The 24543-nt window shown below is 41.4% G+C and overlaps 1 protein-coding gene across 2 annotated transcripts in view; it reads left to right on the forward strand.

Moving 5' to 3' along the window:
* Positions 1-24309, forward strand: part of LOC132828313 (ETS domain-containing protein Elk-4-like) — a 65033-nt gene extending 40724 nt beyond the window's left edge. The window contains exons 4-6 of one of the 2 annotated variants that reach the window (XR_009646105.1): positions 6166-6282; positions 8649-12915; positions 16519-24309. Coding sequence is in view for 1 of the 2 variants with exons in the window: in XM_060845305.1 (XP_060701288.1) it covers positions 6166-6282; positions 8649-8747 (216 nt within the window). In the remaining variant the exon portion in view is untranslated. Of the gene's footprint in view, positions 1-6165; positions 6283-8648; positions 16403-16518 lie in introns of those variants that run through there. The other variant, XM_060845305.1, reaches the window with a different exon arrangement.
* The last annotated feature ends 234 nt before the right edge of the window (positions 24310-24543 follow it).

The raw sequence follows: 24543 nt of genomic DNA on the forward strand, positions 1-24543 counted from the left end.
CAGCAGGTCAGGCAGCATCCAAAGACCAGGCGAATTTATGTTTTGGGCATAAGTCCTTCATCAGGGATCGTCTTCTGGTCAGGCCTCCTTTCCTAATGAAGGGCTTATGCCCGAAACGTCAATTTTCCTGTTCCTCAGATGCTGCCTGACCTGCTTTGCTTTCCCAGCACCATAATCTCGACTCTGATCTGCAGTCCTCACTTTCTCCTCGTCTCCTTCACTTTGAAACTAGCCAATCACGAAGAGCTGGTTAGCTCAGTTGGCTGAATGTGTAGCTTGTAATGCAAAGTGACAAACAACAGTAAGGCTTCAATTCCCACAGTTGAGATTACCATGAAGGATTGGCCTTCTCATCCTCTCCCCTTGCCTAAAGCATGGCGACCCTCAGATTAAACCATCACCAGTCATCTCTCTCTGAGAGGCAGCCCTCTGTGCTGGAAAGACTATGTTAAAAATCACACAACGCCATGTTATAGTCCAACAGGTTTATTTCAAAAAGTACAAGCTTTCAGAGTGCTTCTCTGTTGTGAGACCATGGCAGCTTTGCATTTCACCTTTTTGATCACCCACTCAGTAGGATCATTGTTGATCCTCTATGATGTCTCAACATTCCCATGCTATCCCTTAATCCTAACGGTTTATTGATCTCCATCATGCCTATTATCAGTGACTGAGCATCCATGATCTTCTGAGGAGAGATTTGCCAAGACTCTCAGTCCTCTTAAAAAAAATTCTCTTCACGCTCCCCCTCCTCAATCATTGATACCCAAATCAGGGGAAACAGCCTCTGCATCGACCATAATCTGCTCACCAGTAAAAATCAAATGTGTTTTAAAAAAACCATGTATTTGCCTGTGTGCAAGAATTAGAAGGATTTACATGTATTTGGAAAGGCAAGGACTGATTAGGGATGGAGTCAAGATTAGGGTTAGTCAGCATGGCTTTGTGCATGGCAAATCATGTTTCATGAACTTGGTGGAGATTTTTGAAGAAGTAACAAAGAGGATTGATGAGGGCAGAGCTGTATATGTGATCTATATGGACTTCAGTCAGGTGTTTGACAAGGTTCCCCATGGGAAACTAGTTAGCAAGGTTAGGTCTCATGGAATACAGGGAGAACTAGCTGTTTGGATACAGAACTGGCTCAATGGTGGAAGACAGAGGGTGGTGGTGGAGGGTTGCTTTTCAGAGTGACAGCCTGTGACCAGTGGTGTGCCTCAAGGATCAATGCTGGGTCTTCTACTTCTCATCATTTATATAAATGATTTGGATGTGAACATAGGATGTATAGTTAGTAAATTTGCAGATGACACCAAAATTGGAGGTGTAGTGGACAGCGAAGAAGGTTACTTCAGATTACAACAGGATCTTAATCAGATGGGTCAATGGGCTGAGAAGTGGTAGATGGAGTTTAGTTTAGATAAATGCAAGGCGCTGCATTTTGGAAAAGCAAATCAGAGCAAGTACTGTACATTTAATGGGAAGGTCCTGGGGAGTGTTGCTGAACAATGAGGCCTTGGAGTGCAGGTTCATAGTTCCTTGAAAGTGGAGTCGCAGGTAGATAGGATAGTGAAGAAAGCGTTTGGTATGCTTTCCTTTATTGATCAGAGTATTGAGTACAGGAGTTGGGAGGTCATGTTACGGCTGTACAGGAATTGGTTTGGTCACTGTTGGAATATTGTGTGCAGTTCTGATCTCCTTCCTATCGGAAGGATGTTGTGAGAATTGGAAAGGTTCAAAAAAGATTTACAAGAAGGTTGCCAGGGTTGGAGGATTTATATTCTGGGAAGAGATTGAATCAGCTAGGGTTGTTTTCCCTGGAGCATCGGAGGCTGAGGGGTAACTTTTATAGAACTTTATAAAATCATGAGGAGCATAGAAAGGGAAACAGAAAAGCTTTATTCCCCAGGATACGAGATTCTAGAACTAGAGGGCATAGGCTTACGGTGAGAGGGAAAAGATATAAAAGGGACCTAAGGGGCACTTTTTCACGCAGAGGGTGGTACATGTGTGGAATGAACTGCCAGAGGAAGTGGTGGAGGCTGGTACAATTACAGTATTTAAAAGTCATGATTTGGAGATGCCGATGTTGGACTGGGGTGTACAAAGTTAAAAATCACACAACACCAGGTTATAGTCCAACAGGTTTAATTGGAAGCTCTAGCTTTCAGAACGCCGCTCCTTCATCAGGTGATAGTGGAGAACACAATTGTAAGGCACATAATTTATAGCAAGAATTTACGGTGTGATGTAACTGAAATTATACATTGAAAAATACCTTGATTGTCTGTTGAGGCTTTCATCTGTTTGAATACCATGATAGTTTCACTTCTTCCGTGTGTAAATCACAAAACCTTTTTTTAAAAAGTTGCATTCTCAGGTTAGCTGTAACAATTGGTGTTAGCTAGACAATACGTTGAAGATGTTGGCCCCTGTGTTCTCTGTCTATGCCATGACGTTTAGAATGATTCTAATCTAAAAAGTGAGGTAACAGAGTTTTACATGAATTCATGCAATTTTTGAGCAAAGTACAATGTAACTCTGCAAGTACAAATTCACCCCACAAAATATATGTGTGCATGTGGATCTCTGTGTCTGTCTGTCTGTGTGTGTGTGTCTGTCTGGGTTGGGGGTTGTGAGTGTTGGGAGAAAGTGTATATGTGTGTTTAGTGAGTGTAGAGTGTCTTAGGTCTGTGAGGGGTGCATTTGTGAGTGTGGGAGTGTGTGTGCGTGTCTGGGGTAGGGGGTTGTGAGTGTCTGTGAGAGAGTGTATACGTGTGTGCATGAGTGTAGAGTGGTTCAAGTCTCTGAGAGGTTGCCTGTGGGAGTGTGTGTGTCTGTAGGGGTGTGTGCGAGTATCTGTGTATATGTGTGTCCGTGTGTATGTGTGTGTGTATAGGAGTGCTGTGTGTGTGCGTGAGTGTGTGTAGGAGTGTCTCTGTGTGTGTATAGTGCAATGGTGATCACCTGTAATGTGACATGAACCCAAGGTCCCGATTGAGGCCCTCCCTATGGTTAACGAACTTAGCTATCAGCCTCTGCTCGGCCACGTTTTGCTGCTGGCTGTCCCGAAGTCCGCCTTGGAGAATGGTCACCCGAAGGTCCGAAGCTGAATGTCCTAGACCACTGAACTGTTCACCAACTGGGAGGGAACACTCCTGTCTGTTGATTGTTGTGCAGTGTCCATCTTTGTCCCTTGTCGTAGCCTTTGCTCGGTTTCTCCCTTGTAACATGCCTCAGGCATCCTTGCCTGCAACATATAAGATAGACAATGTTGGCTGAGTCACATGAGTACCTGCCACGTACAACGTGGGAGGTGACCCCACATTTAATAGTGGTATCCATGTCCGCACTCTGACACGTCTTGCACCGCCTACCTTGACAGGGTTGTATGGAGTTGTCCTAAGAGCCGGGCAGCTTGCTACGAACAATGATCTGTTTGAGGTTTGGCGGTTGTTTAAAGGCAAACAGTGGAGGTGTGGGGAAGGTCTTGGCGAGGTGCTCATCCTCATTGATAATGTGTTGCAGGTCACGAAGAACATGGCATAGTTTTCAGCTCCTGGGAAATACTGAACAACGAAGGGTACACTGTCGGTTGCAGCACGTGTCTGTCTCTTGAGGAGGTCGTTACAGTTCCTTGCAGTGGCACGTTGGAACTAGCGGTTGATGCGTTGAGCATTGTACCTCGTTCTTGTTAGGGCATCCCTGAGTACTTCCAGGTCTCTGTTACATTCTTCCTCATCTGAGCAGATCTGGTATATGCATAGGGCTTGTCCATAGGGGATGGCTGTTTTAATATGTTTTGCGTGGAAGCTGGAGAAGTGTAACATTGTGAGGTTGTCTGTGGGTTTGAGGTAGAGCGTGGTGCTGAGGTGTCCATCTTTGATGGAGATGCATGTGTCCAAGAATGAGACAGATAGTCAAAAGTAGTCCATGGTGAGTTTGATGGTGGGATGAAACTTGTTGATATCACTGTGTAGTTTTATCAGTGACTCCTCGCCATGGGTCCAGAGGAAGAAAATGTCATCAATGTACCTGGTGTATAGTGTTGGTTGGAGATCCTGCATAGAGAAGAAGTCTTGTTTGAACCTGTGCATAAAGATGTTGGCATATTGGGGTGCAAATTTGGTCCCCATGGCTGTTCCATGTGTCTGGATGAAGAACTGTACATCACTGACTCTAATACACCTATTTAAAAGGGAACATATACTTATAATTTAATCATAATCATAAAGGAGGGAACTTATAATCTTAAATTATAGCATTGTTGCTGAAATTGAGATGTAGTTCCATCTCACCAATTGTTGGGAACCTCAAACATATCAGCTAGTACCACATCTTCCTCTCCAGGGACATCCAACTGTGTACTTAGCCACAAAAGAGAAGCAGACAGCAGCATAGAACAATTCCCTGTATAGAACTCTGCCTGATTCCATACATATCTGTTGTTAATTTCTGTCAGTTTCTATTTTCACGTGTTTATCATGTGTCCTGATTGACATTTTGCTTAGTTGGTTAAACAGCTGGGTGGATACCTGACAATGGTGATTGATTGATTTTGTTACTTGCTTAAAATTCTGGATTTCTTTCCTAACCACCTCCACCTCTTCTATCCTCATCTCTATCCTGAAAGGGAGAACTCAAATTTTAAAACAGTCCACATTTTGATCTCACCCACATGAGGAATCACTATTTCCCCCTTACACCTTGTTAAGATAATTCAGGATCACGTACGTTTCAGTCAAGTCACCCCCGACACTTCTGATCTCCAGTGGAAACAAAAACCAAAAGAATTGTGGATGTTGTCAATCAGAAACAAAAGCAGAAGTTGATGCAAAAAGTTCAGTAGGGCTGGCAGCATCTGTGAAGAGAAATCAGCGTTATCATTTCAGGTCTGGTGACCCTTCCTCAGAACTCAAGTTCACAACTCACTTCTGAGGAAGGGTCACTGGACCTGAAACATTAACTCTGATTTCTCTCCACAGATGCTGCCAGACCTGCTGAGTTTTTTCCAGCAATTTCTGTTTTTATACCAGTGGAAACCAGTCCAGACTGTCTAACCTTTCCACATCAGGAATCACGCTAACAAACCTCCTCTGAGTCATCTCTGGTGCACTTACATTCTGGGTTAAATAAAGAGACCAAAGCTACACATGGTATTTGAAATGTTGCCTCATGAATGCCCCATGTAACTGAAATATAACCCCTTTTTTATGTTTAATTCCACTCATCATAAAAGGTAGGATTTCATTAACATTGTTCTGATTGTGGGCTGTACTCGCACATTAACAAACACAGCAAGGGCTGGAGAATCTCAGAGGTCTGGAAACATCTGTAGAAAAAGATAAACCGAGTTAACGTTTTGTGTCTGGTATGAAAGGAATAAAAGGACATTTTAATCAGCTGAGATGTGGAAGGAAATGGGGAATACTGTTTGAGCTAATGGCAGCATCTGTGCAAAGTCAGAAGTCACATGACACCAGGGTTATAATCCAACAAGTTTATTTCAAATCACAAGCTGTCAGAGTGCTGCTCTTTTGTTAGGTCACTTCACTGGATGAAGGAGCAGCGCTCTGAAAGCTGGTGATTTCAAATAAACCTGTTGGACTATAACCTGGTGTCATGTGTCTTCTGACTTTGTCCACCCCAGTCCAACACTGGCACCTCCACATCATGGCTGCTATGCAGTAAGTGCACAACCACAACCACCCGATGAAGGAGCAGCGCTCCGAAAACTAGTGCTTCCAATTAAACCTGTTGGACTATAACCTGCTGTTGTGTGATTTTTAGCTTTGTGCAGTAAGTGCTTTGTAACAATAATAATCATGTCATTCTGTCCTTATCCTCTTGTATTTTAGACCTTCAATCAATGGAAGCAAACTGTTTCAATCTAATCCTGGCCCAGCTCTACATCACTTTAAACCTCGTAAACTCAATAAATGCTCACTTACCTCAGCCTTGCATATTACCCCTCCCCAACACCCATGGATGGGTATGTGGCTGTGCGTGTGCACACGCATGTTTGTGATATAGTTCCAGATTTCAAGGATTCTTTGTGTGAAGGAATGCATCCTGACATCACCCCCTCTGGTGTATCAGTGAATTTGACCTTTTTATCTGTCGTTAATGACAATTCTAACCTTGTACTTTTTTATTCTGTTTCAGACTCCATTCTTACTGACTCCCAGTCCATTATTGTCCAGCATCCATTTCTGGAGCACCCTTAGTCCAGTGGCCACACTCAGTCCAGCCCGAATGCCTGGAACCAGCACTTTATTTCAAGTAAGTGTGGGTCATGAGGTCTCTGGAGTGGTCATTTACTTTCTTTATTCATTCATGGGCTGTGAGCATCACTGGCAAGACCGGAACTTGTTGCACATCCGTGACTGTCCTTGAACTGGATGGCTTGCATGGCCTTTCAGAGGGCAGTTAAAAATCAACCACATTGCTGTGGGTCTGAACTCACAGGTAGGCCTGTCTGGTTTAGACAGCAGGTTTCAAAGAATCAGAAAAGTACAAAAGAGGCCCTTCAGCCCATTGAGAGTGTTGTGTTGGAAAAGCACAGCAGGCAGCATCCGAGGAGCAGGAGAATTTGGGCATAAGCCCTTCACAGGTTTAGGGTGAAAGGGGAAAGATATAAAAGACCTAAGAGGCAACTTGTTCCCACAGAGGTGTGTGTGTGTGTGTGTGTGTGTGTGTGAGAGAGAAAAAAAACAGGCTGCCAGAGGAAGTGTTGGAGGCTAGTACAATTGCAACATTTAAAAGGCACCTGGGTGGGTATATGAATAGGAAGGGTTTGGAGGGATCTGGGCCGGGTGCTAGCAGGTGGGACTAGATTGGGTTGGGATATCTGGTCGGCATGGGAGAGTTGGATGGAAGGGTCTGTTTCCATGCTGTACATCTCTATGACTCTGTCAGGAAAAATGATGAAGGGCTTATGCCTGAAACATTGATTCTCCTGCTCCTCGGATGCTGCTGACCTGCTGTGCTTTTCCAGCAACACACTCTCGACTCTGATCTCCAGCATCTGCAGTCCTCACCTTCTCCTTCAGCCCATTGAGTCTGTACCACCAAGCCTATGCTAAATCTACACTAGTCCCATTTTCCATCACTGGGCCCATAGCCTTGCCTTCCCAAAAGGATATCAATGTACCAGTAAGGTTTCTACACAATCATTGATGATGTCATGATCAGCAATACCAAGACTTGCTTTCAATTTCAGGATTACCAGTTGAATTTAAATTTCCCAGAGCATTAACCTGGGCCATTATTTGTATCACGGTACCATCATCTCCTCCAGATTGATGGAATTAATTGTATATTTAAACCCTGGCAACAAGACTCCCTTTCAGACTGGTTGACCCATTTGAAATGTCGCACCCAATAAGATGATGTGACACTTGACACCACCATCACCTTCTCAAGGGCAAGTTGGAAAGGGCAATGCATGCTAGCTCAACCAGTGATGCCTACAGCCTGAAAATGAATAAAAATAAAGCTCCCAGTATACGGCACTGTAATGTCAGTCTGGATGCTGCCGTTATGTCTTGCAGTCCTGAGGGAGTGCTGCACTGCCAGGTGAGCCATCAAACCTATCGGCCATCCTCGAATCCAGCTTCAAAGCTATGAAGGTCATCACCTTCCACTGGGATCTTTTAACTCTCAGTAATATTTGATTTGCAGACAGTTTCCATATGAAGTAATCCATGCCCAAATCCAGCAAGACTTGGACAATCTCCAGGCTTGGACTGAAAAGTGGCAAGTAACATTTGTGCCACAAAAATGCCAGGCAAAGACCATGTCCAAAAGAGAAATATTACCATTGTCCTTTACATTCAACAGTATTACCATTACTGAATCCCCAATTAACAACATCATGGGGTTACCATTGACCAGAAACTAACTGGAGCAGTCATAAAAGTACAATGGCTACAAAAGCAGTTCAGAGACTAGGAATCCAGTTACTCACCTCCTGACTCCACGAAACCTGTTCACCATCAATAAGGCACAAGTCAGGAGTGTGATGGGATACTCCCCTGGATGGGTGCAGCTCCAACAACACTCAATAAGCTTGACACCATCTTGGACAAAGCAGCTCGCTTGATTGGCACCACATCCATGAACATCCCCTCCCTTCATCAGTGATGCTCAGTAACAGCATTGCGTACCATCTGAAAGATGCATTTCAGAAATTCACCAAGGCTCCTAAGATAACGCCTTCCAAAAGCACAACCACTACCTTCTAGAAGGACAGCAGCTACCACCACTCCAATTCACTCACCATCCTGACTTGGAAATATATTGCTGTTTCTTCACTGTCACTGGGTCAAAATCTTGAAATTCTTGCCCTACCAGTATTGTGGGTTTATCTACAGCACAGGGACTACAGCAGTTCAATAAGGCAGCTCCCCACCACCTTCTCACGAGCAACTAGAGACAAGCACTAAATGCTGACCAAGCGAGGCCCATGATGCATGAGTAATTTTGTTTTTAAAGATCATGTGGATCAGTATGAAATGTTCCACATGAAAGTGGTGTTTTATTGTGTTCAGGTGGCTAAATAAATGTAAGTTCCACTTGATGATGCAAAAGGTGGCAGTAAAATATGTATAGTTTTCTTCTAACAATCAGCTTTTGTTTTTTTGCAGTTTCCAAACATTGCCAACAGTCACATGCAGATCCCAATATCGAGTGTGGATGGCTCATCAACTCCAGCCTCCTTGTCACCAGACCTTCAGAAGGCCTAACCAAGAAGCTGTCATGTCATGAAGCCTGGCCTGTGCAACAAGGTTACAAAGGGAGCTCCTCTCTGAGGAGTTGTGATGACCAGTTGTGATGATGCCAACCAGTGTAAAATTGGTGATCAGGTACCTGAGACCTCAACTGGCAGCTGTGATGGCAGGCCCCTGCCCAGAACAACGTGGTATGCTGGCATAACGATGGCAACAATAGGACTTGTTTCATTGTTCCTTTTACTTTTAATCTTTGATTTGGAATCCACTTACTTTACTGATTCCATTTAATCAAACAACTGTGACGAGATTTAACGCTGTATCAATGCAAGTGATATGGAATGGACAACGTTTTGCATATTTCAAAATTTCTCTGGCGCTACCTAGTTATTTTGGAGTTCCTGCACCTGTACAGACATTATTGTTCAGCTCGAAGCAGTGATCTCAAGGGAAGGCAGTTGACTTTTCAGTTTTAGATCTGCGTTGCTGCCTTTATCTTCTGCGCCCTCACTGATTTATGAGGGATGGAGATTATGTCTAACTGGAAGACCAAAAAAGAGCTTGAGTCACACTGCCCGGCACACTCTCCATCTTTTCAGATTGGAATTCACCTGTAGAATGTGAACAGCAGCTTTCTAAGTGTTCCTTCATTAAGTTTCATTGCTGAGGCTCCCAAAGTCTCAGCTGCACAACTGATTTCAAGAAACGGGACTCCCAGACCCAGACTACGTATCATCAGTGCAGCTTGCTCCTCCTATCCCTTTGGAGAGATCTGCCCCTTCTCCATTACTTGGATCTTCACTTTTGTGAGTGAAGGCAGGGCCTGTCTGGAATCTGCTATGTGTGTGCGACAGGACTTAAAGAACCACACTCTCAGCTCCTTCTGTCCACTGCCAGTGCACCTATGGGGCAATTTATGAATATCACTTCAGTTTTGATGGGCAGAGTTGCTCTGCCCAGACTGAAGAATTACATTTGTCAACTGAACCCATGGCAGGTTGTGTTGTAGCTTTTCCTTCACTTGATAAACAAAGGCCCCTCTCAGTTTTCTGGTACCCACCGAAAACTTCATCTGTAGTTCTACCTAGCCCCCCACCTTCCACCATTTGATAACTCCCACCATCTCACACTGTTCAAACTATTAGTTCCACCATCTCTATTCCTTTTCATGATGCCTATCGTTGCAATTCCACTTCTATCATATCTTCGTCTCCACTTCCAACTTGGTGCATCTTTTCTTCTCTCTGGGAAGCTTCAGCCTCTTTAATTTTATTAGCTCTTCAGCTTTAACTTGCAGATGCATCCCATTTTTTATCTTTCATCCCTTATAATTTCTCTCATTTTCTGCTCCAGTATTCCATGACATTGCTTTTACCCCCAATGAACAACTTGATCATGAGCTGGATTTAATTGCACTGAGTACAAATCAACACATTTTGAAGAGATGATAATTTTCCTCAACGTTTTAAGCTTTTTTTTTAACATCAAGGAAGTTAACAAATGAGCAAACACTGTCTGAGGTTCAGTATTGATTTATAATGCTGTATTTGCTTTAGGTAGGTGAAATATCTTGTTTTTCTATTAGGATGTCATCTCATTTTTTGACTGGCATGCAAAGGGACTGTGTGTGGGTTTTTTGCAGGTGGATGATTAAACCAAACTCGTTCCTCAATGCGATGATGGTTATGTCACACCAAACCTTTTCCCCTCGAGGAGACCTTTATTGTGTCTTTTGTTTTTTGAAAAGCAATCACTTGCAGGCTATGGGCATTGCTGGCTAAAGCCACATTTGTTGCCCATCTAGCACTGACCTTGAGAGAGTGTTGCTGTGCTACCTGCATGAACCATTGCAATCCCGTGTGGTGTAGGGGCACAGTCAATGCTGCTAGTGGACTAGGTGGGAGTTCCAAGATGTTTGCATGCCATATAAATGGTTGGTGCTTCAAAACATTTAGCGAGATGTTTTATTTTGTAAGTTTTTAATGGTACATGAAAGATTTGGGTGCTAAGTTGGTTTTCTGAGTTCTAATCTCATTTGCAATGCGAAGAATACTGCACACTAACAAAACAAAATACTTTCCATTTTTAGTGACCAACATTCTAACACATGAACGTATGAATTAAGAGCAGAAGAAGGCCATTCAGCCTTCCCTCACAGCCTAGCATCTCACCAGCATCACCTCCCAAATGGCTCAACTCTTCCAGCCAAACCTTGTTGCCATCAAATCAAATCTTTGATCAATCCTTGAGGAGCAATGCCTTTTTTTTGATCCTAAGGGTGGTGTCACCGTGTTTTGAAAATGGATGTCATGCTGTAATCAGGTTGAAATGAGCATAACATTTGATATGATGTTGGGAAGGGAAGTTTCCCTCAGCCAATGTTCCTCTCTGAAGGAGCAGCAACTAAACAAAGAGATAAATTAACGAGTCAGTGCATTGTCACCCTGAGAGATGCTAGAATCACTTCATCTGTCGCTATAGATTATGTGGCTGCACTTCACAAAGGAATTATTAAGTGGAAATACTTCGGCATTTTTTAAGAACTGATTAAAAGCAAGAATCATCATTTGTGAAATTTCTGTTCAATCCTAATTTTCAACTGAAACAAAACTTGGCTCAGGCTGGATGCTGAGGGGACATGATAATGCCAATTACCATCACTTCTTCAGTGTCGGAATTTGGTCATAAGTTCTGACCAAACAGGTTCCAAGAACAAAGACATTTTCTGAGTAGAGTGACATGGGCAGATCTTTTGATATACATTTCCATCGTATCTGTTTATCACTCGCCAATGAACTCATTACAGAGCTGACTAGCAGAGAATGTAAATCAAGTGAAATCAACTGGGCATCTAGGCCAGTGCCAAGAGCAAAGTGTTTCGGGCAAATATGCATGCACCAGAAATGAAGCTCTGGGATTGAGAGCTCTTCCTTAACTTTCAAGGAATGGAATAAATTCGCCAACATTTTTTTTTTGAAAACGGATTATTTAATCTAGTTGAAGCTGACTGACTGTGAAGGTCTTGTTTTCCAGTTGGACTAAACATCTCCATTTGTTATTGAAAGTGCAGAGTGGTCAGGAAAGCAAGAAACTCACTTCCCAACCCCATGTGCGAGGGGTTTGAGGTGTTTCTGGATGTTGACAGCAGGCAAGAAGCAGAGGGCAGAGTGGTGAGAGATGAGACACTCATCACTGAGAGTTGCCCACTGTGCCAATTTCAAAACTTTACTGGGGTGTGAGCGGGATCATTTGTGCATATTTGCTTTATTGACATTGAAAATTTATTGAAATTCATGAACAAAAACTTCCACAGCAGAAGATTCAGAGGAGGAAGAAATAGAATTTAGCTTTAAACACAAATCAGACTTGTTTTGTATTTTGTTTACATTTGAGACATTTCGAAATGAGTAAAATTCTCACTGAAAGTCAAGATTAGGTAGCTAGCGACCAATTAGGAAAGAAATGATTTAGCAGTGACCCCACAGACAATAAAGGAGAGAGAATAGTCACCATCTAGTACAGAGTTCTGTGTGGGCTGTTTTCAGATATAGAGTGGCAGGATGGTTTAAACCAAGAAATTGATCACGGAACTGCTTGATGTATCCATGGGGGTGTGAAATTGATCATCACACCACAAACTGGGAAGCCTTACCTGCTTATGCTGAGTTCCTGCTCATCCCATTAAATTTTGCAAAACCTTCCAGGAAAACCCTGGAGTCTCTGGGAATTAATGACTAATCTTCTGAACACTGCTCGTGGGAAAGTATATATTAGGAATGTCAAAAGAAAATTGTATTTTTAAAATTGTTTTCTTTGAACGACTTTGCTAATTCATTAGAAAACTATTGGACTTGGTCTTTTCAACAAAGGGCTGTTTGTCTGGGCAGGAGGATTGAAGGCAAGGATGATACCTCTAGGAATACATCCGATTAGAGTTGGTATCCCAACATCTCAGAAGTTTTCATTTTAAACAATGAAACAAAAACAGTCTACTGCAAGCACTGATGCCATCCCTCGTAATTGTCAATTAACCTGTGCCATCAGCGAGACAAGGCATCAACTATCTCCCAATGTCTTTGCCAAAGGTTGGTGGCCTTCAATAGCCTTAAATCAGGAAGGAAAAATACTTTGGAATTCCTGTTTTCTCAAAAGGAAAAAGAATATCAGCTGAAAAGGCTGTGAGGTGACTAGAGGAATATTCTTATTTAATGTATCTACAGTTTCAAAAGAGAAAAGTCTTAAAAAGTTCATGTTTATTGATATTTTTTGATATGAAAAGTGTAAAGAGCCATGCATCATTTACAAGTATGTTACTGAACAGTTAACTGATAAAACAGGGCTTATTTTTGATGGATTAGCTTCCATTTACTAAAAACCTGTCTGTGGGCTTTTAAGTGATCAGAGCATGTTGACACTACAGTTATTCTTTATACCTTCAGGTTGACTAGTGATTAGTGGAATTGTGTATATAGGTGCTGTTTGCTATATAGTCAATGTAAAGGTGTAATGTGTTTTCTCATGAATTACATCTCTGCCAGCCAGAGAAATTAGAAGTTAAAATTATAGTTTGTGACATTAGTATGAAATACATAAGTCATTCACTTGAAACTTTTTTGTGCCTATCAGAGGCATTAATCCATCCTTAAAGCACATTTATTTGTAACAGTCATTTATTACGAGAGGCCATTTGGTCCATTGTGCCTATGCTGACTCTTTGAAGTAGCTATTCAGTTAGTGGCCGTCCCATTGAGCTAGTGGCTGTCCCATTGAGCTAGTGGCCACCCCATTGAGTTAGTGACTACCCTTCCCCCTCTTTCTCCAGAGGCCTCCAAAGCTTTTCCTTTTCAAAAAATATCCAATTTCCTTTTGAAAGCCAACAATAAATCTGTTTACTCTAATTTTTCGGGCAGACTTTCCATAAGTTACTATGTTTTTTAAAAGTCTTCTGATCTCCCCTATTGTCAGTTATCCAAAATATGTGTCAGCTGGTTATTGAATCTTCTACCAGGAGAAACAATTTTTTCCTATCTGTTTTGGCAAAACCTCTTTAGTCACAGGTGGCTCTATTGAATCGCCTCTTAACCATCACTACTCTAAGGGAATCAATCCCAACCTGTCTGATCTCTAACTTTACTGAAGCTCCTGAGTGTGTTTGCTGCTAATTTTGCATTGAATTTAACCCCTTTTGGTTTGTGGGCTAATGTTCCTGGTGACTAAGAGCAGGAGAAAATATATCGCAGCACGATTAATAGAACAAAAATTTGCAGAGACCTTGGTTGTGTAGTTAACCATTCTCATTTGTGCTTGGATGTTATAGTTAGTTGGAACACTATCCTTTCACCTTTTTGACCCACACTTTGTAATCTGACTTAACCTAGAACAACACCAGTTAATTCTCCTGCATTTTGTCTAACTCAAAAATGGAATTAAGGAAGTAGAAACCCATTTCCTATTTGGTGCATGTCTATAGCACATAACTGGGAAATCATGTGTAAAGGAATTTAAAAGACTCCTGGTGTGGGGTAAGGGAAGTGTCACAAAGATTTTGTTGGGCTTGCTCAGTGGGTTAAGTCCCATTACTAAGTTAGAGATAATGCTGCATCTAAGCTGTCTCATTTCCTGACCTGAGAATGATGAATGCTGACATGAATTTAAAAAGCAAAGCTTTCCTTGATCAACCTCATTGTGAGAGAGCACCATAATAACAACAATGGGGAACCTGGTTGTCTGCAGTACAACTTTGCAATTGTTGACCATGGCAGCATGTCAGGCCACATGATAAATTGAAAGAAGGAGGAAATTGAAGCCACTTCATGCTGCTTATTGTCCTGGGTACAGTCGAAATAGTCAAGGATTTAGACTCAAAAAGGTTTGTGCCCACTTACATTTCAGTGCCATTAAATGTATGAGTATAAAGAGTTGGGACAGGATATTTATAAGCTAACATCAACTCATAAGACCATAAGAAATAGGAACAGGAGTAGGCTATTTGGCCCCTCAATAGGATCATGGCTGATCCAACATTCCTCCCTTTTCTGTCTTTCCCTGTAACCCCGACTGATTAAAGACTCTTTCACCACCTTAAACATACACAACAACTCTGTCCCCACTGCTGTCTGTGGCAAGGAGTTCCAAAGGCACTCAACCCTCTGAGAGAAGAAATCTCCTTATCTCAGACTTAAAGTTATTCTGAAACCCTCTGGTCCTAGACTGTCTCATGAGGAGAACCATCCTCTCAGCATTGACCCTGTCAAGTCCCTTAAGAATCTAATATGTTTCAATGAGATCACCTCTCATTCTTCTAAACTCTACTGAGTTGAGTAGAGAGCTCTCAGAACAATTCCCCCATATCAGAAATCATCCCAGTGAACATCTCCGAACTGCCTCCAATTTAATAATATATTTTTCCTTAAAATAAGGGTTCCAAAACTTCTCAGTGTACACCAGTTGTAGTCTCACCAGCACATTTTATGTTGTAGCAAGATTTGATTTGCAAACCCCTGCAGTGACTACAAAGAATTTATTTGCCAGAAACTCTAGTGTCAACAGTACCAAGTGCTTGTGACATTATATAACATAGGTCCATAGCTGTTGGATGACACCAATTGTCCTCTTGGCTGTATATAAAAGGTCCCATTGTACTGTATTGAAGAAGGACATGGGAGAAGTGTTTCTGAGATGGCCTGACAGATGTTCATCCCTCAACCAACTTTAATATTTTAGTGAAAAGAAAGCTCAACTGATCTGGCTATGACTGCGTGGCTGTTTTTTTTGACACTTTGCTGTGTACAAATCCACTGCCAAATTTCACAGGATTACAACACTTCTTGTCCCTACGATTCTCTGATTTCCTTAAGGATATGAAGAGAAGTGCTCCTTAACTATCGCAAACCATTTTTGGTGCAATAGAGAACACTGTTGGCAAATTAAGTTTAATTCATTCACAGGATGTGGGTATCATTGACTAGGCCAGCATTCACTACCCATCCTAAATTGTCCAGAGGGCAGTCAAGAGTCAACAACATTACTGTGAGCCGAGGTAAGGTTAGAAGATATTCTTTCCTGAAGAACATTACAGAATCATTTGGGTTTTTAATGACAATCATGGTCAGCATTAGGCCAATTCTTTCTTCGAGATTCAATTGAATTCAAGTTTTGCGATCTGACGTGGCAGGATTTGAACCCATACCCCCAGGTCAATGGTTTAGGGGTTCTACTTTGCTAGTCAAGTGACATTATCACTATGTCACTGCCTTCCCACGTTGGGGGTAGAGATGAGGGAGTTGCACTCTATAACTGTGCTGGGCTGATTGTGAGCTATGAATGTAAAGATATTCAATTCCTAGGGCTGAACTTTGTTAGACAGAAAATTCTCCACCCTCTCCTACCCCCTGCCAGCAAGATAACAAAACAGTTATAATGGAGGTAAAGGTGGTGACTTGTTCACCTTGGGTAGGTTTTGACCCCCTTGTGTATTGATACTGTTCAGATAAAATTGTGTAAAGAATTGAAAGGTATGATTATATTATTTTGTCATCTCCTGAAAATTCAAGTGCTTCTGCTTTTGAGCTGTTATGTCTTTTTGTGTCTGAGAGAGCTGACAATAATATGTGAATGCTAATTCTGCACAGAATAATGCAAAGTGTTTCTATTCAAAAAAGCTATGATAATGAGATTTTGCTTAAAACTAAGTTCAGTGGATTATACTGTATTTGAACTCTGTTCTATCTGCTGCACCTTGTGGTTGCTGTGCCATTGAGATATCTTTTTCTTTCTGGTTTCTTAGAATCCTGCTGTGAATCCTGATTGTACTCAGGCTGGTAAAAGATGGGAAATCCCTTTTATTTGTGATGAAACTGGGCAACATTTACAGGGCAATTATCAGTGGTTTCATCCTCCCAGTTTCCCTCGAACATCAAAGTGATCCAGACATGATCCACAAATGTTTGAAGAATTGTTTCAGGCAGGGCATATCAGTGATTGGTTTGATATTACTCACCAGGGTCTCATACAGCACTGACCATTTCATCTCATACTCAATTCTGTCTTTGTTATTTTAAACCTTTTCTGTATCAATCTCAGTGGTTGCTCAGTGGGTGAGACTCCCACTTCCATGTGTGTAAATTAAACCCATTTCAAAGCTATCAGTGCAGAGTTCTATACAAACGCTCCCAGTGCAATACTGAGGGGCCGTTAGACTGGCAGAGGTGCTATCTTAGGCCTGATCCATCAGCCAGGTATAAAAGAGCAGTAATATTCTCTCTCTCTTTATACTTCAGCCAATGTCACTGAAAGCATCTAGTCACTGGCTCTTTGGTGAGATTTTGTTAGGGACAAATTGTCACGTTTCCTCATTACAACAGCGGCTTCAATTCAAAAGAACATCATTGTCTGTAATGTTTAAGACAGTGTGAGGCATTTGTTATTGAAACAGCAATATTCTCTTGCCCTGTTTGCACAGCTATTTGCTGGACAACAAAAACTGCTTTCGGAAAAAGGTCAGAAGTCATGAGACACCAAGTTATGGTTCAAAAGGTTTATTTGAAATTACAAGCTTTCGTAGTGCTGTCCCTTCATCAGGTACAGTGCTCTGAAACCTTGTGATTTCATTAACCTGTTGGACTATAACTTGGTGTCATGTGACTTCTGATTTTGTCCACTCTAGTCCAACATTGTCACCTCCACATCTTGGACTTAGTGCCTGATAACCCTGAACCTCATTTACACACCATCTCCACAAACCCATCTCTGTAGAGGTTACCAATTCCCTTGGCTCCTCTTGAAGTTAAAGATTAACCTCTGCTGTGACCACACGAGCCATAGGTCCATAACCAAAGTCTGAGAAGGGGACAGAAAAACAGTCAGATTGTCCATCAAAAATCATCCAATCAGATAATAAGAAATCTGTTTGCGTGCCAATGGATAAGAGAGAGTGGGAAAGTGAAGATTAATGCGTTGTACAGCCAGTGGTGAGAGGACAAGGGTGGTTGAGTGTGTGAGAATGTGATGGAACCTATAATCTATTAAAATGCGTATGCAAAAATCATTTCCTCTTCATTTAATTGTTTCTTGAACCTACCAATAATTCCCTATCAATAGATCTCTTTAGTAACAATTTCAAATCAGAAATATGCAAATTAGGGTTAGGACCCCCTCAAGTCTGATCGACATTCGATAAGTTTTTATGGTTGATCCTGATTACTCCACATTCCCACCTGACTCACTGGTAACTTTTACACTCCTTTTGTTTATCAAGAATCTATATTCCACTTGCTTAAAAATATTCAGAAGCTCTGCTTTTACTGTCTTTCAAGGGAGATAGTTCCAAAGCCTCATGACCTCATGAGTAAAAATGTCTCGGGCCTGTCCTAGGTGGGAGAGCCTTTATTTTTACTGCCCTGGATGAAATTGATCCCCTTGATAATTGCCTTCTTATGCTCATATCTTTTAATTTCCCTGCAATTTTAAAACTTTTCACTGCCACAAACAACGTACAGAAATATATTTGTTTCTTATTCAGAATCTTAGAATACTTTCTCTAGGGATTCCTCTATTCTAAAGAAAACAAGCCTAACCTATTCATGATTTAGATTCCTGATAAATGTCATAGTCTTTGCTGATGGTAACTATGAAAATATTCCATCCTTAACCGGTGTGGTCTAAATATGACTGCAGACCCACAGCAATGTGGCTGACATCTTAGCTGCTTTCTGAAATGGGCCCAGCAAGTGTTCAAAGTCAATTAGATTTAATTGACAACACTGACCCATTAAACATTAATAAAGATTCCAGAGTTCGGGGATAGATTTGAAATTTGGCTGCTTTTCTGTGAGTGTGCAGATGGCTTTTGATCTACAATGAGTGAGTTTAGATGGAACCAACCTGATTTAGCAATAACAATTCTCATTTATTTTATAACTTATCCCAAGGCTTCATGTCAAGGCAAGTGAAAGTGTGGCCATTAATGATAGATGATCAGAATCTGAAACATATGAGAGGCTAGAATTGGAGGAGAACAGAGAATCTGGAGCTATGTAGAGATGGAGGAAGTTACAGAGATAGGGAGGAGTGTGGCTATTGAAAGTAAGGATAAGAGTTTTAAAATTAAGGTGTTGCAGGAGCCAAAAATCAATGCCACACAGTGACCATAAAGGATGATAGACAATAGTCCGGGTTGAAAGATATATAGGTTAGGTGGATTGGCCATGCTAAATTGCCCTTAGTGTCCAGGGATGTGCAGGCAAAGAGGATTGGCCATGGGAAATGCAGGGTTACAGGGATAGGGTAGGCGGTGGTGGATGTGGGTGGGCTGCTCTTCAGAGGGTCGGTGTGGGCTTTATGGGCTGAATAGTCTGCTTCCACGACTGTAGGTATTCTATGATCCTATGGTTCTATGAGTTAGAAATCAGCCACAGAGTCTTGGATATGCTCACATTGAAAAGGGGGAAGATGAGAAGCTGGTTAGACAGTGTTAGGGTTGGGGAATCTTCAACTAAAGTATGAGTGTTTCAGATGCAGATGAGCTAAGGTAGGAGCAAATTCAGCGAAACTTCAGTTCCTCATTGAAATGAAAGCTGACCTCATTCTTTACCTTTCTGTCTTAATTCATTCCTATGTGGAATCCTGTTTTGCTATAACTTCCCACTTTGGCGTGTAATCCAGCAAACATTGAAAATACCCAAGTCTAGTGTTGACTGACCACTACCTCTAAATTATCCCACTTTTTTTTCTCCCACTTGTACAAACCTCAAGAGGACACTTGCTTTGTGAAACCTCAGGAATGTGAATTTTGAGTCAATTCCCTAATCAGTACTGATCCTCAGCAGCAAGTCTTCCCCCACCCTTCCCAACACCAACCTCTTCTACCCCATTCCAACTGGTATGATGGTTACATTGCTGGGCTCATAAACTCAAGAACTTTGAGTTCTAAACCAGGTTAAATGAAAGTCGTAATCCTTCCAATGATTTCAAAATGTGATGTCAATTAAATCAGTATAAATCTTGTGTCAATAAAAGAGATTGGAAAACCGTTGGATTGACTTTAAGAACCCAACAAGTTCCCAGATGTCCTCTTTGGAAAGAAAGTTGGCTGTAGTCTTGACCTACAGGTAAATCTAGGTCCTTGCTGAAGTGACTGTTTCTCAATTGCCCTCTGAAAGCTTAACAGGGCATTCAATCATGTCAAGGTAGACAAGACTGTCTGCCTTGCTAGTAACGTTCACGTTCTGAGAACGGGATATTAAAATCTGTCAGCAGAATCAGAACTGACTGCCGTGGGGTTTCTATTCCTGTGGCATCGAGTTATAGAGTATGGTGAAAATACCGAGCGGTGAATCATTCTCCAAAATGAAAATAGCTTCAGTGTGGGAGGAATGTGAATTCTCACTGTCTCTTAACCCCATATGCAGCAAATGAAGTCGAACCCTTCAAGGTGATTAGTCATTGCCATTGAATGTATGAAAAACAAATCCGAGAAAACAGGATTTTATTCTGTGCACCTATTTATTCCCCTCACTCACTATCCCTTCCTGGTCCCAATTTATCTCTTTTCAGCTCCAAGTTACAGCTTTGTGAATATTACCATTCTGCTCCTGTCTTCATTCACTAAGAGACTTTTGCAATTTCCCTCATAAAACCCTCTGCTTTGCCTCTCCTCCTTTTAAGATGCTACTTAAAATCTGTATCTTTGACTAGTTTTGGTCACCTCTCTACATTTCCTCTTTTGTGATAACTGTCCTGTGGTGCACTTTGGGCTTTTTTTGCTATGCTGAAGGAGCTTTACAAGTGCAAGCTGTTGTTGAAGCAGTTTAGATCCTGTGCTGTGTCTTGTGACTAGTTATCTGGCACATGATAAAAAGAGTTATTATATTCAAGAAGATGTTAGATTAGGTGAGGTTCTTGTAGGAACATTTACACCCTTGTTGTAGTTTCCAAGCTGTTACCACAAGAATGAACACCAACAGATTAAATGCTGTGTTAATACATTTCATAAAGGAATTGGCCCTAACTGCACCTAGGAACAGGAGAAGGCCATTCAGCCCATTGAACCTGGGCTGTTTTTTTAAAATGAGAAATCTTAGGTTAACTTAATCCTACCTTCATTTACCCACCATGGCTTTGCATCCATTGGATTCTTGGAAAATGTATTAATCTCAAACTTAAGCTAATTCATAACATTTGAGGTAACTTCTGCAACTTTTAGCAGGAGTGATTTTGAGACTTCTGTCATCATTTGAGTGATTAAATATTTGCTAACTTCCCTCTTGAATGTCTTGACTGTGACTTTAAGGGTACGTCACCATGACTTAGTCTTCCCCGACCATTCAGGATTGATGGCAAACATGAGTCACCTTCTCGCCCAGTTTTCATAGGAGAGGTTGGGTGGGTGTTTGTGTGGGTTGTGGTCAATAACCAACAGTGATGAGTAAAATTTCATCAGTGACGGGTATCGGTATGCAGTCAGTGACACCATCATTTCCTTTACAGTATAGAGTGTCTCCAACCCAACATGGCAAGCCACAACCCACAAACATTCTTATTGTCAAAATAACTTGCATTTAACTCATTCCATTTCACAAGCTGAGGTAGTCTTCAGTGAATGAAGTACTTCTGAAGTATATTCACTGTTCTCATTGCATGATAAGGTTGTGCAAACAATAATGTCATAACGATCAGAGTTTCTTCATTCATTCATGGGATAAAGGGGGTGCTGGCTAGACAGCATTTATTGCCGAGAGGGCAGTTAAGAGTCAACCGCATTACAGTGGGTCTGGAGTCACATGTAGGCCAGACAGGTAAGAATGGCAATTTCCTTCCCTAAACCAGATTAGTGAACCAGATCGGTTTCTTTTCCCCCGAGATTCGGCAATGGATTCATGGTCATCATTCGATTCTTAATGACCGTTGTTGATTGTTGTAAAAATCCATGATTGCCCTTCAGGGAAGGAAATTTCCATCCTTCCCTGGTCTGGCCTATGTGTGACTCCAGAGCCACTGCAATGTGGTTGACTCTTAACTGCCCTCTGGGCAATAGGTTGGGTAATAATCTGCTTTAGTTAGTTTTGTTTAAGGAAATAATTTTGGTCAAGAGATTACAAGGAGAGTCTCCCTGCTTTAGCATCTGTTATAGTCAACTGAGAGGGTAGAGGGTCTTGGTTTAACATCTTGGCTGAAAGACAGCACCTCTGCCAATGCAGAAATCCCTCAGTTTGCACTGGGAATGTCAAACTGGGTCACCTACTCACATGTCTGAAGTTTAATTTGGACCAACATACTTCTCACTTAGAGACAAGTGAGCCAGACATGACACCACTCTGGGAGGCTACCCACATCCAGGTCCTCTGTGATTCTTGAGGTGGGTGCTATATTAACAAGTCATGTTGCAGCTTCTGTGTCATGTATTGACATAATATGAGCTCATTAGTGCGTTCAACATAGGAACATTTTGAAAATCTCAGGACAGAATGGGAGGAAGTGTTTTATAGATCTGGGATTATGGATTCTCATCATGGACTGACCTTTTGTGTTCCTGCTAGCATCCACTGTCTTGCCTGTGGTCAGTAAGGGTGATAAAGCAGAACTATTGTCCTCTTATTCACTTTGTACATTCTGGAAATGTGATAAGGCACATTGTTAAATGATTCCATCTACAACTATTGGATTCTGGCTTTAGGACTTTATCAGGCTCTGGGTCAGTAGTGACACAGTAATGAGCATGGCTGATACCTCCAACACCATTTGCCAAAGTGAAGTGTAACCCTTTCTTAATACATGGCACAGTCGTTTCAGTTCTCCCAGCAGCTAGCTTTGCTCTCTCTCCCAATGGAAATGGGGAGTGCCCTCTCGGGTCCCTGCCTCAGTCCTGTCCTAGACAACACTGTATCCAATGGTAGGGCAACAAACCTGAAAGGGACTTCACGACCTTTTCAGCAGCCCTAGGGAGGACTCTTTTGAACCCCTCCTGAGAAAGCTGTCAGAGTTTGATGCGGGCACATCTCAGAGACCCAACTAGAGCTGGAATCTTTCAAAAAGCTCAATTATGTTTTGGTTCATAAAACTTATTATCAGAGCAATAAAGATGAGTTGGTTCAGGTCTATAATTTCCAATGGTATTCTGGAACATTTTAGTGGATCACTATAGGGAAATAAATTGCCATTTGACAAAAAAGCAAACGATGCAGCAGCATCATATTCTGCCTGTTTATAAAGTGAATTATTTGAGGGTCGAAAGAAGCTGCTGGCTGACAATGTTGTACTGTATCAGGACCTGTACTTTCTGGTAGAAAGATGAAAGAGAGTTAAAATGTAGTTGAAGTCTGATAGATAGAATGGAACCAGAGCTTTAGCTACTCCTGTGCCTTCAGTAGGGTCTGTTCTATAACATAGACTCATTGGGAAACAGTGGCCTGTTGACTTGTGATATCACGGTCTCTTTGCTTGTCTTTGTTTTGATGAGTGGGCTAGGGCTGGTCAGTTCCGAGGGTAATGTGAGGCCTCAGACTGTCTTATCCCTGAGCAGCTACACCAAAGGTGAGTGAAGCAAGTTTTTTTATTTGTCTGTGGAATTTGGGCATCACTGGCTCGGCCAGGATTTATTGCTCATCCCTAATTGCCTAGAGGACAGATAAGTGTCAACCACATTGCTGAGGTTCTGGAGTCATGTGTAGGCCAGGCCAGTTAAGGATGGCAGATTTCCATGTAATCAATATGAGCCTTTTTAACAATAATGAATTTCCTAATTTTGTTTTTCTTATTGAATTCAAATTTCATTGTTTGCCATGGTGTGATTTGAACCCATGTTCCCAGAATATTAACCTAGGGTTTCAGATTAGTATCCAGTAGCATTATTGCTATGCTACTGCATCCCTCAGAGTTAGAATAGCTATCTAATTTAAGATGTTGCTGAGCCTTGTGGAGCAGGAAGATCCCACGTGCAATCTTTGGTGATGACCAGTTTAGATTTTTCTAGTTTAAGAATATATTTGGCTGGTGGAGTTGACTGTGGATGTATGTTTGATTCATACATGTGTAACCCCAGCTTAGTGTGTTAATTAACACTGAAGATACATTCACTGATACCCTTTGATAAGCTTTGGTGACACTTGAATCCCAACAAGGATCTATTGATTCCTTTTTTATTGAATTCACCAATTTCTACATCTCACATCAGTCAATATTGACACAGTTATGTATTTTAACCAGAGGGATCACTGCGCTCAAATTAAGCGGATTGAACATATCCCTTCACGAAGCCCGAGTGAGTAGCTTAACAACAAATTTTCTGATCCAGTCACACTAGCTGGAGGCTCTTGTCTCCCCTTGGCCATTGTCCCATGTTTAGCTGAGACGAATCCCCACTTCTGGTTCTGAATGTTTCAGTATTGTGAAATGATCAAATCAGTTCTTTATGGTGAATATGTTGGATTTGTAGAAATTATAAAATTTCAATGAAATAAATATATATATAAAATATATATATATATTTTCTGAAAAGAATTTGAGCCCAACCTCAAGGGAAACTGATATTACTTGGTTTGGCAAAATGTGTAGACAATCAAAGAAAGTGGCTATTTTTGTTGAATATTTGAATTAAAGTATATATATTATATATATGTAAACTATGGAATCAGAATATTTTTATTTCAAAAGAGATATGAAACAGAAAACATGATTTCACCTTTTGTGTTTGGAAACACTTTACAATCATGGCTTTAACAGATAAATGCATCCAAATTGGTTGTTCATGTTAAGTAACCAGCTCTACTCCTTTGAACTTGACCTAATGCAATATTCACACAGCAACAACATTATG

Source organism: Hemiscyllium ocellatum, chromosome 26 (genome assembly GCF_020745735.1).
Source record: "Hemiscyllium ocellatum isolate sHemOce1 chromosome 26, sHemOce1.pat.X.cur, whole genome shotgun sequence".
Taxonomy (NCBI): domain Eukaryota; kingdom Metazoa; phylum Chordata; class Chondrichthyes; order Orectolobiformes; family Hemiscylliidae; genus Hemiscyllium; species Hemiscyllium ocellatum.